General features: G+C 48.7%; 5 protein-coding genes across 5 annotated transcripts, besides 2 other annotated features; 2 read left to right on the plus strand and 3 right to left on the minus strand.

The window, feature by feature from the left end:
- Window positions 1-482: 482 nt before the first annotated feature.
- Window positions 483-2,714, plus strand: UA08_06263 (hypothetical protein; the record flags this gene model as incomplete). The annotated part of the gene is made up of 1 exon (XM_020268567.1): window positions 483-2,714. The coding sequence occupies one exon, from the start codon at window positions 483-485 to the stop codon at window positions 2,712-2,714; it is 2,232 nt and encodes a 743-aa protein (XP_020118632.1).
- Window positions 2,715-3,373: 659 nt separating this feature from the next.
- UA08_06264 (hypothetical protein) lies at window positions 3,374-4,484 on the minus strand (the record flags this gene model as incomplete). Its single annotated transcript, XM_020268568.1, has 5 exons — window positions 3,374-3,572; window positions 3,679-3,732; window positions 3,785-4,095; window positions 4,222-4,348; window positions 4,453-4,484. 5 exons carry the CDS (start codon window positions 4,482-4,484, stop codon window positions 3,374-3,376), a joined length of 723 nt encoding a protein of 240 aa, XP_020118513.1.
- Window positions 4,485-5,924: 1,440 nt separating this feature from the next.
- Window positions 5,925-8,096, plus strand: UA08_06265 (hypothetical protein; the record flags this gene model as incomplete). The annotated part of the gene is made up of 1 exon (XM_020268569.1): window positions 5,925-8,096. One exon carries the CDS (start codon window positions 5,925-5,927, stop codon window positions 8,094-8,096), a length of 2,172 nt encoding a protein of 723 aa, XP_020118828.1.
- Window positions 8,097-8,397: 301 nt separating this feature from the next.
- On the minus strand, window positions 8,398-11,421 carry UA08_06266 (AMP deaminase; the record flags this gene model as incomplete). Its single annotated transcript, XM_020268570.1, has 2 exons — window positions 8,398-8,863; window positions 8,939-11,421. The coding sequence occupies 2 exons, from the start codon at window positions 11,419-11,421 to the stop codon at window positions 8,398-8,400; spliced, it is 2,949 nt and encodes a 982-aa protein (XP_020118829.1).
- Window positions 11,422-11,901: 480 nt separating this feature from the next.
- UA08_06267 (hypothetical protein) lies at window positions 11,902-16,434 on the minus strand (the record flags this gene model as incomplete). Its single annotated transcript, XM_020268571.1, has 3 exons — window positions 11,902-14,993; window positions 15,128-15,611; window positions 15,670-16,434. 3 exons carry the CDS (start codon window positions 16,432-16,434, stop codon window positions 11,902-11,904), a joined length of 4,341 nt encoding a protein of 1,446 aa, XP_020118630.1.
- Window positions 16,180-16,238: a repeat region (Identified by RepeatMasker using a combination of RepBase library and repeat library created with RepeatScout).
- Window positions 16,239-16,254: a repeat region (Identified by RepeatMasker using a combination of RepBase library and repeat library created with RepeatScout).
- Window positions 16,435-17,469: the final 1,035 nt, after the last annotated feature.

Raw genomic sequence — 17,469 nt, forward strand, 5'->3', positions numbered from 1 at the left:
CAGCCACTCCCAGTGCATCTGATAACAATGCTATATTGCCTGGTATGGAAATCTATGGTCCCACTGGGAACATGACAAGTTAAAGTTTGAAGTTGTCCGCGCGTTCCTGTTAGTACCGTGGATCGGGAGCTGCAAAGTCTGGCTAGTGCTCGCTAAGTCTGAAAAAAGATATCCACTTGAGGAAATTAGCCCTGCAAATCTTCCAAGCAGGTGTTTCGTGAAGAAAAAATTTGCAACGCCAATCACAAGTGGGGGGCACTACGATTAAATCATAAATACTCCGTACCAATCCTCAATTGAAATAAGCTCCATCCCTGATTTTCTTTTGGAATACGAGTCTCGCCAGTCTTGGGGTCTGCTCGCCTGGTCTGGACTGGACCACGCTAGCAACGTCCTTTTCCAAGAATAACCCTAACCCTAAAGCATTCCGTTTTACCTGAAGCGCATAGTATTCTCAAGTGAAATCCGGGGAGCTGCTCCAAATGTCGGACGCCCAGGAGAAACGCACCTCTCCGACTCACCAACCCCCGATGGAGTCGTCTGGGCAGGGGAATGAGGACCAAACCCTGCATAGAAGTGACCCTGAGCTCACGGCCCAATATGATGTGGTCAGTGAACAGCCCAGCACGACTTTGAGTGGACGATGGAGGTCAGCTAGCCAGCGTGTCCGTCAACGGGCCAACACCTTGGCTGAGGCCCTCGGCCGACCACACGAGAGAGACGAGGATGGATTAGATGCTAGTTTTCTACCCGAGTATTACGGGGCCACCGACGACCTAAAGAGTTTCAGCGCACGCCAGAACAAGGACGAAGAGGACAATCTGCAAGACATAGATCCCGACGCCCAAGCTCAGAACTTAATCAAGCAACTCGGGTTTCACGGCCATGGTCGGCAGGAATCTTATGAGCCTCTCTCCGGAGCATCGACCCCGGAAGACATGAGCGGTGCGTCCACGCCTCTCAATGGAGGCATGCTGTCCCATTTGCTGCGTGTATATGCCAACAACATTGGTAGTGCAAGCAGAATGAGTCTTGCTACGACTCCAGCCGAGACGGACCCGGAGACTGAAACCCTACCACCAACTAAAACCGGACCACTGGGGAAAAAAGAAAAGGTTAAGTGGTACAACAACAATAATAATAACGGCAGTGGCCAGAGTGGAATCAAAAAGTTTAACTTGGACAATCTACACACCATAAAGCCCGGGAAACGAACCAAAACCTCAGGTCATCACTATACATCTTCTCTCGTCTCGGCGTCCCTGGACCTGGGCCGTATTGGCGTTCCGAATGCCCAAGGCCCAGCGCCCATGAATGCGAAAGAGAGAAAGAAGCAGAAGCGCAAAAGCAAGAAAAGTAAGAAGAATGTCCAGCTTACGGTGCATATAGCCCAAATTTTGGCGCGCCAGCAATACATTATGCAGCTCTGTCGCGCGCTGATGAAGTACGGCGCTCCTACACATCGTCTCGAGGAGTACATGATGATGACCTCCAATGTGCTAGACGTCAAAGCACAATTCCTGTACATCCCCGGTTGTATGTTTATGTCCTTTGATGACCCTCTTACCCGCACCGCTGAGGTCAAAATTATCCGTGTCACTCAGGGTCTAGATCTGTCTCGCCTCGCAGAGACTCATAATGTCTACAAGAACGTTGTGCATGATATCATTGGCGTGGAACAGGCCACGCAAGATCTCGATGATATTATGCTGGCCAAACCGCGCTACAACAAATGGATACTGGTGCTGTTAACCGGTCTGGCCAGTGTCGCCGTTGGGCCCTACTCATTCAACGCTCGTCCCATTGACCTTCCGGTCATCTTCATGCTCGGCTGCATCGTGGGATTCATGCAGCACATCCTCGCCCCTGCATCTGCAACATATTCCAATGTGCTGGAAGTATCTGCTGCTATTCTCACCTCATTTCTGGCGCGGGCCTTTGGAAGCATCAAGCATAACGGCGACTATGTGTTCTGTTTTGCCGCCATGGCGGAATCTTCCATTGCCATGATTCTCCCCGGTTTCGCTGTCCTCAGCAGTAGTTTAGAGCTGCAGTCGCACCAGATGAACGCCGGTTCCATCCGCATGGTTTTCACTATCATCTACTCACTCTTCCTTGGATATGGGGTTACTGTCGGTACCACCATCTACGGACTGATGGATCGCCACGCCACCGCCCAGGAGTCGTGTCCAACTGAAAGTCTAGATATTTGGGGCAACGAGTACATCCAGCACTTTCCCTTTGTCGCATTGTTCTGTCTGTTTGCCGCCCTCATCAACCAAGCCAAGCCGAAGCAGCTCCCCGTGACCATTTTCCTTGGTGTTTGCGGTTATGTAACCAACTACTTCAGCACCAAGAAGCTGGGCTCTAACCAGGTCGCAAACACTGTTGGGGCGTTCACCATTGGCCTCTTAGCCAACTTGTACAGCCGTCTGTGGCACGGTCATGCTGCTGCTGCCATAATTCCGGGAATCTTTACTCTGGTCCCGTCCGGTCTCGCGTCCAGTGGATCTATTATTTCCGGTCTGTCGTATGCTGAGGAAGTTGCCAATAACAATGTCACGAGCACTACAGGCGCGACATCTGAGAGCTCTCTTACGGCCCTGGGGTACGGCATGATCCAGACAGCCATTGGTATTTCCGTGGGTCTGTTCATCTCCGCGTTGATCGTTTATCCGCATGGCAAGAAGCGCAGTGGAATTTTCAGTTTGTAGGTAGCTACATCTACCAGTATTTTGGGGTCGCAGTATGATCGTTTGAAAATGAAGCCCAAAATTCTTCCTATCCCGGGGCTTTTATGTATCGTCTCGGATGATAGACATATAACTAATAGAGGGTCCATAACTGGACTCATTTCGTATTGGTGGAATCAGGGTCTCAGAATCATCTCTGAGGGGTGTGTTTGTTTTGATCACTTCCCATTTTGTAATGTAGGGCTGAGAAGGTAACGTGACTGACAAGTCCTAAACTTCAAGCTTCGTATTCCGTACCAGTTTAAATGATAAATGAAAGAACTGGCTGGGCTAGGTATGGTGGGCGGCTGCGCAAATCAATGTTAGCTACCTAATGAAAGTTTGTCTGGTTACATGTAGCGATAAAGAAATTTTCTTTTTTTTTTTAACTTTCTACTCACTCATATCTTCACTTGCTCACTACTGCTAGTTAGGGAGACCGATTCTCCTTATCATAACACTTAACTTCTTTTCGCGTTTTTTACAGCTATGGTGACCTGCATAGCAAATAGAATGAGAACCGAAGATTGGCCGATTTCTGACATCGTTCGAAAATGTCCGGATTGTAACGCATTCGTGTTATTTTGCTGTCCATGCAGCAAACAGCGAGACAGCAGGCGACGTAGATTAGTACCCTGCCATCACCTCCGCATTGTTTTCACTGATGGTGCATGCTCAAACAACGGACGCCCCGAAGCAAAAGCAGGAGTTGGCGTAGCATTTGGAAGCGTTGATGCGGCCCAATTCTCAGTGCCTATCACAAAATCGATGGAACGATTTTCCAGCGCGATCGAATCAACGAGCGGAAGTTCGGGCGAATCGTGGGGATCGAAACTCTGGCTGAATATGCCAGGTTAAATACTAAAGGACCCTCGAGCGAGCCTCAAGGGGAATCCAGTACTTGGATCGTTGCAACCGATTCAGAATGTACTGCTAAAAAATTAACCGAATGGCTGCCGAGTATTCATCTGCAAACACGGAAACATTCAGGGTGTCGTACCTATATCAAAACCTGTTAGCATGCATAGATAGCATCGAGGAACTTGACATACAGAAACTGATCATATGACGACTGAATTGTTGCAGTCATAAATCCCTCGGGTGTATCAAGATATAATCTAGATACTTCATGCAATCTACCAGCGTTACAGAGGTACGGACCAGATGGCAATTCCAGAAATGCCTGCTTGTCAACGGTTATGATCTGACTGCCCCAGCTGCTGATGACTTGATGGGCAGTTTCGGTCAAGTATATCGAATGGCGTGTTACAGAGGTGAAAATGCCATGCTGAAGAAAACCAGGGTTCCACACATCGTCGCGAGCAAGTTCTGCGTGGACTTTAGTAAGAATATCTGATGTAACCTGGCCATCCGTCATATAGATGAGAGTACATGGTCCTGAAGCTGACGATCATTCTTTGAATTGGCTCGATGCTGGAAGAGCTAATTATTACCATGAGTTTGCCTTGAAGATGTGATATTCACTTACCTTGGACGTTGGAGATACGAAAAAGCCGCGTTGTTGATATGGAACACGATAGGGGGTTGCCCACAAAGGAACTGTCTGTTGTCCCACCTGTCCATCGCGAAGGATGCAAGGCAGATGACGACTATGGCTATAAGCAACATAGCAAAGATTCTAGATGCCATTTTCAAAGCATGGGCCCTAGACTGGAGAGAGAGAGATGTAAAGCTTACTATGTAGGACACATACACCTACGGAGATACGGCCTGACCGACGGCGTCACTCATGGGGAGTCATTCCTAAGCGGGGAATGAATCTTCCATTTAGATCGAACTAGAAGGTTGTGCTACCCCTGGCTGTCCTCGATGGTTTGGAGGTAAGGTTGGATCTTTTCGGAATTTTTGGATTAGTATATGATCCTCTAAGTGGCAGAACATCTATACACGTTGTGATAGATATTCTTGAGAGTATCACCTGATAATCCCAAGCTAGAACCGAATCCGTGTTCAGTTTGCCTCTACATCTTCATATAGGATAGGGTTGGACGCTCAAGGTAGGTATATCTAGAAAGGAAAATCCGTTTAAGCATGGATGATATTTGTCAGTAATGTTCTATAATAAAGTACATATGTATATAGGGCTCTCCCTTCATGCTATTGGTTACATTGAACAGTATCAATGTATTCTGAGTCAATTATTCTTCTCTCCGGTAGTACTAGCATCTCTCTAGAATTCGTCTTGGGCCAATTGGCTTTTTATTGGACCATTTTGTCTTTCAGTGGCAAGCAAGTGTACCTTATGGTAGTGACACATGAGTAACCTTAAGCTTCCTTCTGTAAGTTTTTATAGAGAAATCGTGACTTCTAAATAGAATAGAACAGTGAAGTACCATAGGATTGTCTACTCTTTAATGGTGAGATTCCTAAGAGCATCGCATAGAAAGCCCCAGCCATTGTGCCATGTCTAAAACGCCGTGATTCGTACAAAGGACCGTGTAGCTCAGCGAACCAAGGGAGATTGCGCGGGCATCGTCGCCACATTGTGATTGATTGGGTTGGGGATTCGCGAGACTCGAAGAACATGTCGGTAGCCTGTTGGGCCATGACCAACTTCACAATGCTGCCGGGACTGAGCGATACTGATAGCACAATTTCGACTTTGACAGGTGGTCCGAACGAGAAGATGACAGAAAGATGGAAGCGGCGGTGCTGGAGACGATCGCTACACGTGACCCACCCTGGGGTTCGTGGAGATAGACCGGGCCATCTCCCACTCTCCCTCCGTCACCGCCGGTGCTTTTTCGCTTCGTCGTGATGCTGCCCGTCTAGTTGCTGGAGCCTTGGTCTTTCTCAACTATAGCCCGTCGTCTCTTCGAGCAATCGCAGGCTCATGTGCTTGATTTTATCGTCCTCCGTGCGGTCGGTACTCCGCAATACTTGATTATCGATCGACGTCACTCACTCATTATACTTCTTCCGAGGTACGAGACAACCATTCTCTTTCTTCGCAATGGCATCGCTGTCGACCTTTATTTCTTGCTCCACTAATAAACGATGACTAGGCCTATATCCACCGAGACAAATCACCGTTATATGAACCACCCTTCGCTTTCCGCTTGAACATGACCGAGCGCATTTATCCTATGCGTTGTTGGACCTCATGCAAGTGAGGCACAACGGTAGACGCCCTCTATAATAGCAATTTTTTTTGGTTTCTTCCTATCAACAATGACAAACGACCGCCATTCCGGAAATGAGCGGAGGTTCAGGCCGGAGTTGATCGAATCAACTTCTCGGTCGAGCAGAGCTAAGAATGTGTTCAATTTAGATTCGCAGGCTCCCAGCATAGATCAGAACAGACCGATTGAAGGCAGCAGTACCGCAACGACTGCAATGGATGCCGAGAGGCCTCGGCGGATCTTGCCGCAGCCCACAGAAACATCTTCCCGATCATCTAGGAAGAACTTGGTAACGCAGACCGGCGCTTCTAGCAGTGAAGATTCGTCCAACCACCCTCAATCTTCAGCCTCCCAGGGTCTAGATTCAAAAAAGCCCAATCGCCCGTTGCCTCAACCCTTTGAAGTCAAAACATCGAACGGCAAAGGATATTCAGAAAACATGAAACATGGTTCTGAATCCGAGAAAGAAGATAAGAGGGGCTTGCATACGGCGAATGCTATTAGGAAATTTTATCCCGAGCCTATTGAGACCGTGAAAATGAGCAGGCGGAAACCGGTCAAGGCGCAAAGTGGATCGAATTCTTCGTCCTCGCAAAGCACACCACCCCGCAAATTCACACCCCAGTTAATCGAAACTGGAAAGCGTTCTTTCCGCCAAGCGGAAACACTCCTGACTCCAGGAGCCTCTAGAAGCTTTGACGGTGCTTTTGGTAATAACGGTCTATCCCGGCCAACCTCGCCTCCCATTTCACGAGGTCAGCAAATGACTGCCGCAAGAGAGGAGTCTTCGTATCCAACAGAATCACCGTTCTCCTATGCGAGCCTGTTGCAACGTCAAGAGGGCAGACGGCATTCTTTCCGTGTACCGGACCTACCCGCCATTCCATCAAACAGTAGCGAAGGCTCAGACAACTATGATTTGCCACCTTCTCTGTCTACCACGCCATCAGCATCATCTGAGGAAAGTGCAAACCGACTTGCAGCAAAGAATCGGTTCAGGGAAAGTTGCGATGAACGCTTTTCTGGATATCTACTCTCACTGGCAGCACGCAGCGCAGAAAAGCAACTACAGGACCAAGCTCTGGCAGCATTTCCCAACGAGCAAGATCATCAACCTGTCTCCCATTTTGCCATTGATGGCGATGAAGAGTTTGGGGATGAGGACATTGACGCCGTTGCTACTACTATGCCACGAATCAACAACCGAGGAGATGAAATCTTCCGGCGTGAATCTCTTACCGATTTAACGTGGGAATTAGATGAGATGCGCCGCCACAAGGAGGTGGCCGAATTGAAAGACCTTGGCGTCCGGAAAAGCGATGCCCACGAGTCTAAGTTTTCTGCTGCTGCCATCGCTGCGAGGCAATCCCAAAAACCGGAGGATAAAGCCTCGCTCTTTGCTGGCTGGCGGAGAGACCTTGGTTTGGCGCAGATGCGGCATGCAGCCAGTCCACCAATGTTAGGCGATGACATTGTCTTTACTCTGAGCGTCTCTCCGCAAGGAAGCGCTTCTGAGACCGACCAGATGGTCTCTGTCAGTCAGGCAGAACCAGCGCCCCCTGGAGATATGCATCAAACCGGTCTATGGACCACCGAGGCGAACGTGCAAGATATACAGAGACCAGGGTTATGGATGGGTCTATGTCTCAAGGACCAAGGAAACGAGCAACAATTTTCTCCCCTTCACAAGGCCAGAAATGGGATTGCCACTCCGAAAGCAGATCATGGTACCTTTGACGGGTCATATTTCGACTTGAAAATGGATCTGGACGACCACAAGAACCACAACGACTCAGACGTTCAATCTGTCAATATGTCTACCGACGAGACCGAGCCCCTCCCTACGACACCTAAAACCGCAGCACCGGAAACAAAACAAACCGATGCTATGGAACACGAATTCGATGATAGATTCGTGACCCAGGTCTATAATTACCTGTCTCTAGGATACCCATCCTTAGCTCGCTACTATGATTTGGAACTGAGCAAGATTTCCGGCATCCCCGTCGCAGAACTGAGGCAAGATGACCTCCGCAGAGAGGCCAAAGGCTATGTTGTAAACGTGCCAAACGGTAACGGGCCAGAAAACTGCATGCGGTGGAAGGCATTACGACTATATATCAAAGAATGGACCACACAACGGCCAGAGATTGATCTCAACAATGACGAAAGCTTAGATGCCTGGGGTGTCATTGAGCGAAGAGGAAGTTGGGCAGTTTAGCCCTTTATTTATTTATTTTATTTCATTTTCTATGCCTTTTTAATATATAGTACATAGAATGGATTACTGCCAGGCATACGGAATGGTTGTTGTGACGTACCGGTATATACATATATACTTATGAGACTAATGAAGAGACTTATAATTTTTGCCTATGATCATGTAAATCCATGCAACTGCAATACACAGTGTACATCCATTAAAATATAAAAGCCCGATACACGACAGGAACGAGTTCCTTCCAAAGCAAAGCAAGTGAGTAGCGATACGGAACCGAAATGCATCCATTCATCTAAATCATTTAAATAACGCCATAATCATTCCCATCACTATCACGCTGCTTACCAGGAGACGAGTGAAAATCAGCGCGAGCAGTAGAAGAATTCGAATAAGTACTTCCCTTCCTAGTCCTCTCATGCACCAAGCCAGGAATGATTTTCTGTTCGGGCAAGCTGCCAGCAACCAAGGGGATTGGCGAAGATGATGGTTGTAGTAGGTCTTGCGATGCTGGCGCTGGTGAGCCGGAATGAGACAAAGCAGACTCGGGAAGAAGAGTTTGGGAATTTGATAGCGATGCTGGATCACTGGCTGGTGGTGCAAGGCTAGATGCCCGGGTGGCAGGGGACTTGCTTTGGGACGGGGATTCTGTTGTGATATAAGGGATGTGTGTGTTGCTAAATGAGCCAATGGAGGCTGTTACTGGCATTGCTCGATCTGCTGCTGTCTTCGTACGAAAAAGGTGTTTAGGAGTCGAGTATCTCTCGATCCTAAAGTGAAAATACGATGAGCACCTTTCCTATGTGCACTAGGTGATCTAAGGAGGAAAGGAGACAGCAACTTACAATGACAACTCAGCGAGGTATGTTTCATGTCTGAAAGCCTCCCGAAGGTCAGGCACATTGCTCTTAGCCACGTTATTTCCTGCAACTCCTGGTAAATAGCACTGGGGACCGAGCCATCTCTGCTTGAGCGCGAGCTCGAAGCCGCTCTGATCAACAGAATTCTTAGCCAACTCGCACATATCCACAGCACTGAGCTTGTAAATCTGAGCTGCAACGGCATATTCTTCCATGAGAGGTTCTTTGGTGAAAGCGAACTGAAGTGGGTCGTCCGTAGAAAGGGAGACATTGAGTCCCTTTCTGAAGAAACTCGCAAACGGATTTTTATCATAGGTCAAAAACAGCGCATTGTTGCTTAGTGGTGACATTGCAATGCCGATGCGGTCAAGGTAATAAACATACTGCAGCAGCGGAACTTTTCGAAGATGGATTCCGTGACTGATACTGTGACAGGCCAGAAAACCCGCCGCCAGATGATCCGGATCACCAGCTTCACCGCAGTGAGGTCGTAAAACGAACGTGTTGAAGCCACGGCGCTGTCTCCAACAATTGAGCGATGCCATATTTGCAAACATGAAATAGATCCAATAACTATAAGGCGGGTTTTGTTTCGTATTCCAGTCTCTTGGGATGGGGTATTTCTTGTATAGCCGGCGCTCTGCCTTGCTCTCATCGTCGACACTGTCAAATCCTATAACACGTTGTAGGAACACATGTAGTTTGGGATGACTGGAGGGATCTTGCGTCACTTCGAATAACGGCTGAAACAGATTCTTGATGACATCTTCGAAACTCTGTACCATTCCGCTTGATTTATACACGTCGTAAAGCCGAGGCACCTGTATAAGCCAGCGAACATTTGGCGAGAAAAGCTTGTTGTCGACCACCCATGCTGCCAGCTTGTCCCATTCTTCCACTGATCTTCCATAAATCGAAATGCGCCATTCGACCATCTGGTATTTGCTCGATTCCAGATCGGAAATGACTTCTTTCGTGATTTCAGCAAGGTACCTCCCTTGTATGAAGTTGTCCGTCTTCAAAAAGATCTCTCGAAGACGAGACTCTCCAACCGGATTGTACTTCAAGTTGAACTTATCAAACCGATGAAACGAATCTTTGTGTGCATGCATATCAAGTGTATCGATACTGAGGTCATACGCAGTCAGATTAATACTTTCAAACACTTCCTTCAACGTCAGGTGCTTTCCATCTCTGAAGAGCACGACCTCATCCGGAGATTTCTTCATTTTGCTCTTGATAAATCTCAACAAATGCTTCTGGTTCATGCACGCTGAGTGATGAACGTGAGTATCCACTTTTCTGACATTGTAAAAGTCCCGATGTGGCACTTTCTTACTGTCTGCGAGTTCCTGGTACTCATTCAGTAGAGTGTGAAGCTGAAACTTCCCCTCGAGATAAGAAAGACGCTTGAAAGCAAAAGACTTCACTGGCCCGTCGGTAGAAACCTCTGTCAGAGTATCCAAATCCATATAGAAATCCCGCAACGAGGGGATTTGCACAATGGGACGATTTGACTCTTCGCCTTCATATACCTGGTAAACGCTAGACGAATCGAGTTGAAAGACGGAACTGGATGGACCCGGGAGAGGGAGCAAGTCCTCCATGTCAAAGTCTTCTCCTATGTCCTGACCCATCTTGCGTCTCTTGCGAGTACGTGGCTCTGAAGCCCGCGGCTCCTGATCTTCTGGGACAACTTTGTCCTCATTTTTCGGGCGCTCCTTCTCAGCATCCCACACTGGCTCGGGTGGAGACGGGTAGATCGGCCATCTGGGAGAATCCTTGGGGTTGCAGTCAGGCCCCTGTAACGACAGCTGCATATATTTGTTCCTTTGTTCCAGAATGTTGCGAATTTTGCGACACACAATCTCCAACTCTGCATTCACGGCGTCGTCACTTGGAAGGTAGCCCTCCATACCATGATGCACAGCTATACCAGCCCCTACTCCGTAGATACTGTGTGAAGCAAACGAATACGGCGCGGTTTCGGAAGATGTTAGACCCGGCTGTAGCACTTGATTCCTAGCAGATTGATCGGCCGCCTGTAAGCTCTCGTGCATTCGCGCGTATGCCGGATTATTCGACGTGTCCGCTGCCGCAGGGTCGTGAATACTGGTCGACGAAGTAAAGCCCGCGCTGCTTTTGAGGGATCCGACACTCGCGGCCATACTAGAGAGCGCATCGTCCGTCCCGGCAGTCGTGGCCGTCTTCACGGGCACAGAATGGTGGGACAGAATGGGGCTTCGGGAGGGGTCAGCTCCTTCATGAGCCCGTGATGCTTCCTGGTGCCTTTGGTAGAAGAGTTTTGCCTCGGCGAGGCTCATGGATTTCTCGTAGGCATAATTGTAGCTGTGCGTTCTTCTCTGTCTGTCTCTGGGGAGCATTTCTTCGTCCGAAGACACGAACGCAACATCGTTGTCTTCAACGCCATCTTCGAGAGTCGCAGTGCCGTCTTCAACGGGGTTCATGGCATGGGCTTGTTGAGATTTGGAGTATATAATCGACTGGGTGTTGTATTAGCCCTCTACAAAGAAAGCGTGCTTGGTGATGGCCGGGAAAAAAAAAAAAAAACAAAGCAGATAGAGAAAAGTGATGATATCGCCTGCAGCAGCTAAGCCTGCACTAAACGGCGCCTAAGGTTGACCGTGGCCGCTTTAAGGTTAAGCCGGGTGGGGGTTCGTCTGGCTTAGCCTCAGGCACTAACTTCGTGGATCAACCGCATTGCGCTTGGAGATCATTGGGTATTATTGCTTGCTAAGTATCATTATCTATTGGGATATCATTCAATCACTGGGCCAGCACGCTGTTATCTTCTAGAAGAACACACTAGAACGCCAAAACAACTTTGAGGGATACGTAATACTCTCTTGTATCCACCGCGTCAACCTGCCACTGCCCACCGCTAGTTGTTCCGGGGAGATATATCTCTCTGGCAATCGCGCAACGACTCAATAATCAATAGTGTCATCATAATATGCCGGCTCACGAATCACTCCTGCGGGCCTATAACCGGTCGCATTCCGTCGAGCATTGCTAGACATAGAACTCTCCCTTTCTAGCCTCGAATATCGGTGAGCAGGGTCACTGATGTGTTGAGGCAGTAAGCGAGACTGCTGCAATCGCGGGTCTTGATCTTCAAAATAGAGGACATCGCGGGGTATATCTTCCTTGACGGCAGAGGGCGGAGACCTCGATCTGGGCCGAAGGGATTCTTGCCGCAAAGCCTCATATCTGTCAAATCGACTTGGCGGCAGTTTGGACTCCATAGCACCAGACAGTTTGCGTCCGTACCGCAGTTGAATCACATCAGGAGATCGCGTACGCTGCGCGGCAACCCATTCTGCTCTGCTTTCTCGAGGAATCTCATGCGCTCTGACTATGCCGGGACTACCCCATCGCTTCCATTCATCTGATCCGTAGTATGTCAAGCCGCCACGCTCCGACACATCGTCGCCTGCCCCCATAGGGCGCCAGTGACGCTCATGTTTCGAAACAGACACAGAGTCATTCCTTGTATCCGAAGCCTGCGATTCCTGGCCTGGAACGAAAGTGCTTAAGAATTGTTCTGCGGCACTCATATCCCCAGCATTCGACCTCGAATCTTCATGCTCGGTGGTGAGTGGAGTGGCAGCATTCTTGGGGAACACCGACCCTTCTGACGACTGTCCTGTTTGACGACTTATATTGGCCTGTCTCTCAACGCGCTGTTGCTGTATTGGTATCTCCGACTCGAATTGCTCTGATTTATAGGGATAATCAGATCGGTCCGACATGGCTGAGCGCGTTGATACCGGTATATAGAATCTATCATGATGCTCCGAACTCACTTCATCCACGTCGTCTTCTCGATAGACCCACTCGTCCTGGAGACGAATATAGCGAGGTGACCGCAAGATCACTGCACGAGGAGATCGTGTTACGTAGCGATTGCCAAGGCCATGACCGCGGCCATCATGGCGGAGAAGAGTGTTTGGACTATTGCGCCGAGAGAGGGAATCAGGCGGGAAACGAATTCCCTCTGACACAGAGCTCACTGAAACTCCGTCTGCTGGGACAGCACGGGGTACCGACGCAGAAGCATAATCTTCCTTTTTCGCGTTGTGAAGAGTCGGTGAAGGGTAATGTGACTGCCGGTCTGTGACATATGCTTGATGCATGGCCGGAGAGCGCTTGGTTATGAACGTCTCTGGCGGAAGCGCCGGCAATGAAGACGGGAAAGCTTCTGGTAAAGCTTGGGCAATGATCCGCAACTTGAAATCGTCCATACCGGGATTTTGCGACAACGACTTCAATGAAGACAAATCTGGAAGAGCTATCATGTCCGTTTTCCAATCTAGGCCAACCATGCTATCATCTGGGATGGTGACAGTTCCATTTTTGACGTGCTCCATATGCAATGATTGAAAATGGCTCAACAATGCCGAGAACCCGTATGACTTTGGGTTACGCGGGTGAAATGGTAGTTTCGGACTATCCCCGTTTGTGCAACATTTGCAAACCAGGCCGCTGAGGCCGCGCATCGGCTTCATTTGAGGATGGTTATTTAGACCGTCTGCAAAAAGAGCAACCGAAGCATCAATGTTGAACTGATGTTGTGTCGTAATGGCGACATGGTATATCAATACGTGAGCACGGATGCTGTTTGGCAGGTCCTTGATACCAGAAGTAGCGTTCCATACCTCACGAGCAACGCGAGCCATGTGATCGAGTTGTGTCTTGTAGGTGTCCCTGTGGTGCGCAATAGCATTGCGATTGCTACCATGAGGCACCTTATATAGAAGACTCTGATTAGATGGTGAGGCAGACCCGTATGCAGGAGAAGGATACGGATGAGGTGCTTGTGGTAGATGAGTTTGATAATTCACAGGAACTACATGCCCATGATAAGGCGAGTTGTATGCTGACGGTTGATCAAAAGCTGAGGGTTCCATGGCAGGCGACGGAGGGGGGAAAACATAGCCGGAGTAGTATGGACTGGTTCTCGGCGAAGGTGGCTGGAAGGGGCCGTGCATGTAAGTTGTGTAAGGGCTTCGAAAGGGGGACCGTCCATATGTATGGGAAGAAGGATGGGCATCAGGAAGTATGCAATGCCGCTGCTCAGGAGTTGCCATATATAGGCCAGATGTACTCTGCTGTTGTCTAGGATACCCAAGTGGTTGACCAAACCCACCACCCTGAGAACTGGCATGGAGTAGGGCTCTGGCAGCATTGGGGTTGGGATGAAAGGGCGGCTTTTCGGGCCATTCGGCGCGCCAAAACACTATCACACTCCCAGCACTCAAAGCAGTCGTATGCTTTGCGGCGTAATGTTGAACGACCCCTTCAAAGCCATAAAGCCTTGAATTATTCTCGCAGCCATTGCAAAGGAACAGCTCCTTCGAATATTTCTCCGTCAGGGGTTTTATTTTAGTGTCATAGACCCACTTCATGTTTTCAAGAACCAGCTTGCGTGTGGGAGGTGCGTCTGGAGAATCAGCTTTAACAGCCACGCCAGACGCGCGGGCGATGGCATCTTCCTCTTGGATATGGGCGTAGAACCTACTCCGCACATGCATCAAGACATCTGCAGCAAATTGGGCGCATTTGTCTTTAGAGAGCGTCGCCCCGTCGTTCCGGTTCTTCGCGATGATTTCGTCAGCATACATATTTATCTGGTCATGAATCAGACGCTGCGCATCATCCCATTGATGATCCAGGGATTCTTTCTCCTGTTTCGACCGCGCTTCTTGTTGTCGGCGTTCTTCCGTCTTGGCCTGGAGAAGTCGAGACTCTTGCAAGCGATCAATCTCTTTCTTCTCTGCCATTTCTCGCTGTGCCAGTAAACGCGGTTTCAGATACTCCCAGTCCTTATCAGTAAGTTCATGTGGGATTTGTATTGCTGCCGAGAAGGATTCCATATGGCTCAAGACAGGAGCTGTCAGCGGAGGACGCAATGCTAAACAACGGCGTTCAATCTCCGCTCTTCGTGAAGCCTTAGCTTCGTCCACATCGCGTAGGCTCCGTCCACCACGGCTCTGATCAAGCTTAGATGGAGAAGAATCTAGACATATACAACGTCAGTCTCATCAACATCATAACAACCAGTCTCTTCGAAGGTGCTTCTCGAAGCCGGATACCCAGATGCATTTCTTATTGTTGCAAATACCACTAGCTAAAAATGACAGTAAAACTTACTAGTAATGAAGCCAGGGGGTACAGAGGGAACTCCGTTATGGGCCAATCCTCGGAAAGGGGACAATGTGGGATGCTCTGATCTGGACATATCTTGGGGCATGGAGTGATGATGACTGGATTTACTGCGCGGGTCATTGTTAGTACTCTGTCCACGGAAATCAAGTCTGACTTCGTACAGGCCGCCGCTATTCTCCCACTGTTCCCACCGCGCCGTATCTGCCATTTTTCTTTTACCCTTGCTTTCAAGTCCTTTGATCCATTCCTCCAAAGTAGCCGGGCCCAGGGATTTCACGTGATCGAATTCCTGCATTAAGTACTCTATATCGGAATTGAAATAATATTTTGTAAGATGTAGGTCAGCCGGGGGACTCTCGTTGGATCGCAAAACCACACTGGGCACCATATGCATATAAGGGGTCATAAGCACAAATGAAAGGCCTGGCAGAAGGAAAGTTGGCAGAGGCGATAAAACAAGGTCCACATCCTGTTGTTATATAAGGCGTAAGCAGACTGTAGCGTCCTGGAAAGTCGATGAGACGCACCTTTTTTGTGAGTGTGAGGAAACATTGACAACATGCCCTTATGCCAAAGGGCCAAAAGATACGGACTCCATTAATGCCTGGACCTCTCTCCCATGCAGAGGAACTGGTGGGCGACGGAGGGGATGAATCATTCTTTCCACAGACTTCACAGTTGGTTGCTCTAATCAATCTCCACATATCTAATTCAGTCATATTGGCCAACGGTCGGGGCATTCCAGGATGAAATAACTTCCGGGCGGAAGACCAAATAAAATTAGACGATACAGGTTTGAGGACACCTTTAGCTGAAGCTGAAGAATCCAACGGGTCGCGATCTTTAGTGAGAAATCCATGGAAGGTCCTACTGACGCGTAGAAGAACACCCAGGGCTTTGGGATCAAGAAATGAGAAAATGTAGTGCCAGATCTCCATGGGAAGAAGCTGTGACCTGTCAGATGCAGGTTTGTCATGTCCCAGTCTCGGTTTCTTAGCACGTCCTGGGCTGCTTTGGGTATAATGCAGATCTGCAATATCATCATTATCATCATCATCACCACCACCACCACCATCATCATCATCATTACCACCACGCACAGGTATCATCACGCGTCGATTGCCGACCTGTTGCTCTTCAGATGAGTAATGCTTGCGTTTACGTCCTGGGAATAAACCATCTTCCTGGCGAGTCTCGGCCGAGCTCAAATATGATTCACTGGTCTTGACGGCAGTGTCCTGGTTGGAAAGTGGTTCCTGGGATGCTGGGGCTCCAGCGGAATGGTCCATCATTTTGTCGTTGGTGAAGGTACCTGAGGAATTCATCACAGGCAAAACAGCTTTGCAGAAACAGTAGCTAGACTGATAGGCAGTCAACAGCTGCACGTGAACCGTCTGAATAGTGCATCCATAAGGCTGTTCGTTGTATGAGATTGCTATTCCGTGGTAATAATCCAGGGTGAGAAATAACAAAAATCAAAGCCATAAATGAGAAGGGGGATTTGGCAGATGCTGTGTAGTCCTCAACGGGCCTACATCCAACGAAGGTGAAGGTGATGATGGGTGGGAGGGGGTTGCACTGAGGAAGACAATATTCCCACGGCTAATAGTTGTCAGGGTGCATGGACTCTCTCTCTCTCTCTACATGCACGCAGGACAGACGATTAGCATAGAACGAATATTCCTAGCCCAGCGCAAAAAGCAGACTTTAATCCAACTCCTCTCAGAGTTGCAGAGCTGAAAAACAAGAGCGAAAGAAAAGGACAACTGATAAAAGAAAAGAAAAAGACACCAAGCAGGAGCAGAATCAACAACCGGACGTCGGCGATTGTTGATTGCTAACACTTGTCGGGGAAAAACAGAGAATGCAGGGAAGTGAGATCTTCCGTGACGAGCTCAACAGCAGAGTGTGCCTGACTAGACAGACATAAAATGGCGCCTTGATGAAACAGCAGGCAGTGATAATCATCTGTTGTTGTTGTTGTCGTCGTCGTCTTGTCTGAGCCTTGAGAAGTTCGGGAGGGGAGGCTTGCACGTCAGCCTCACTTCGCGCGGCCAATCAGGACGCGACGATGCTGTGTCACGTTACTGCATGTATCAAAAAATACAACCAAAAACACGAGCTGCGTTTCGAGGCATTATATACATGCGTGCATATATACATAGACAGAGATATGTAGTAGCCATTTTGTTCTACAGGTGTAAATTTACATTCGCTCAATAAGCATTTGGTCCTATCTCCAAATATTTGCTGTCAAGCGCTTTTCTGGACTTGACTCGGAAACAGATGACTCTTGTAAACATCGAAAGCAAGGGGGGGAAGAAAGA

The sequence above is a fragment of the Talaromyces atroroseus genome (assembly GCF_001907595.1).
Source record: "Talaromyces atroroseus strain IBT 11181 chromosome Unknown scaffold_8, whole genome shotgun sequence".
Taxonomy (NCBI): domain Eukaryota; kingdom Fungi; phylum Ascomycota; class Eurotiomycetes; order Eurotiales; family Trichocomaceae; genus Talaromyces; species Talaromyces atroroseus.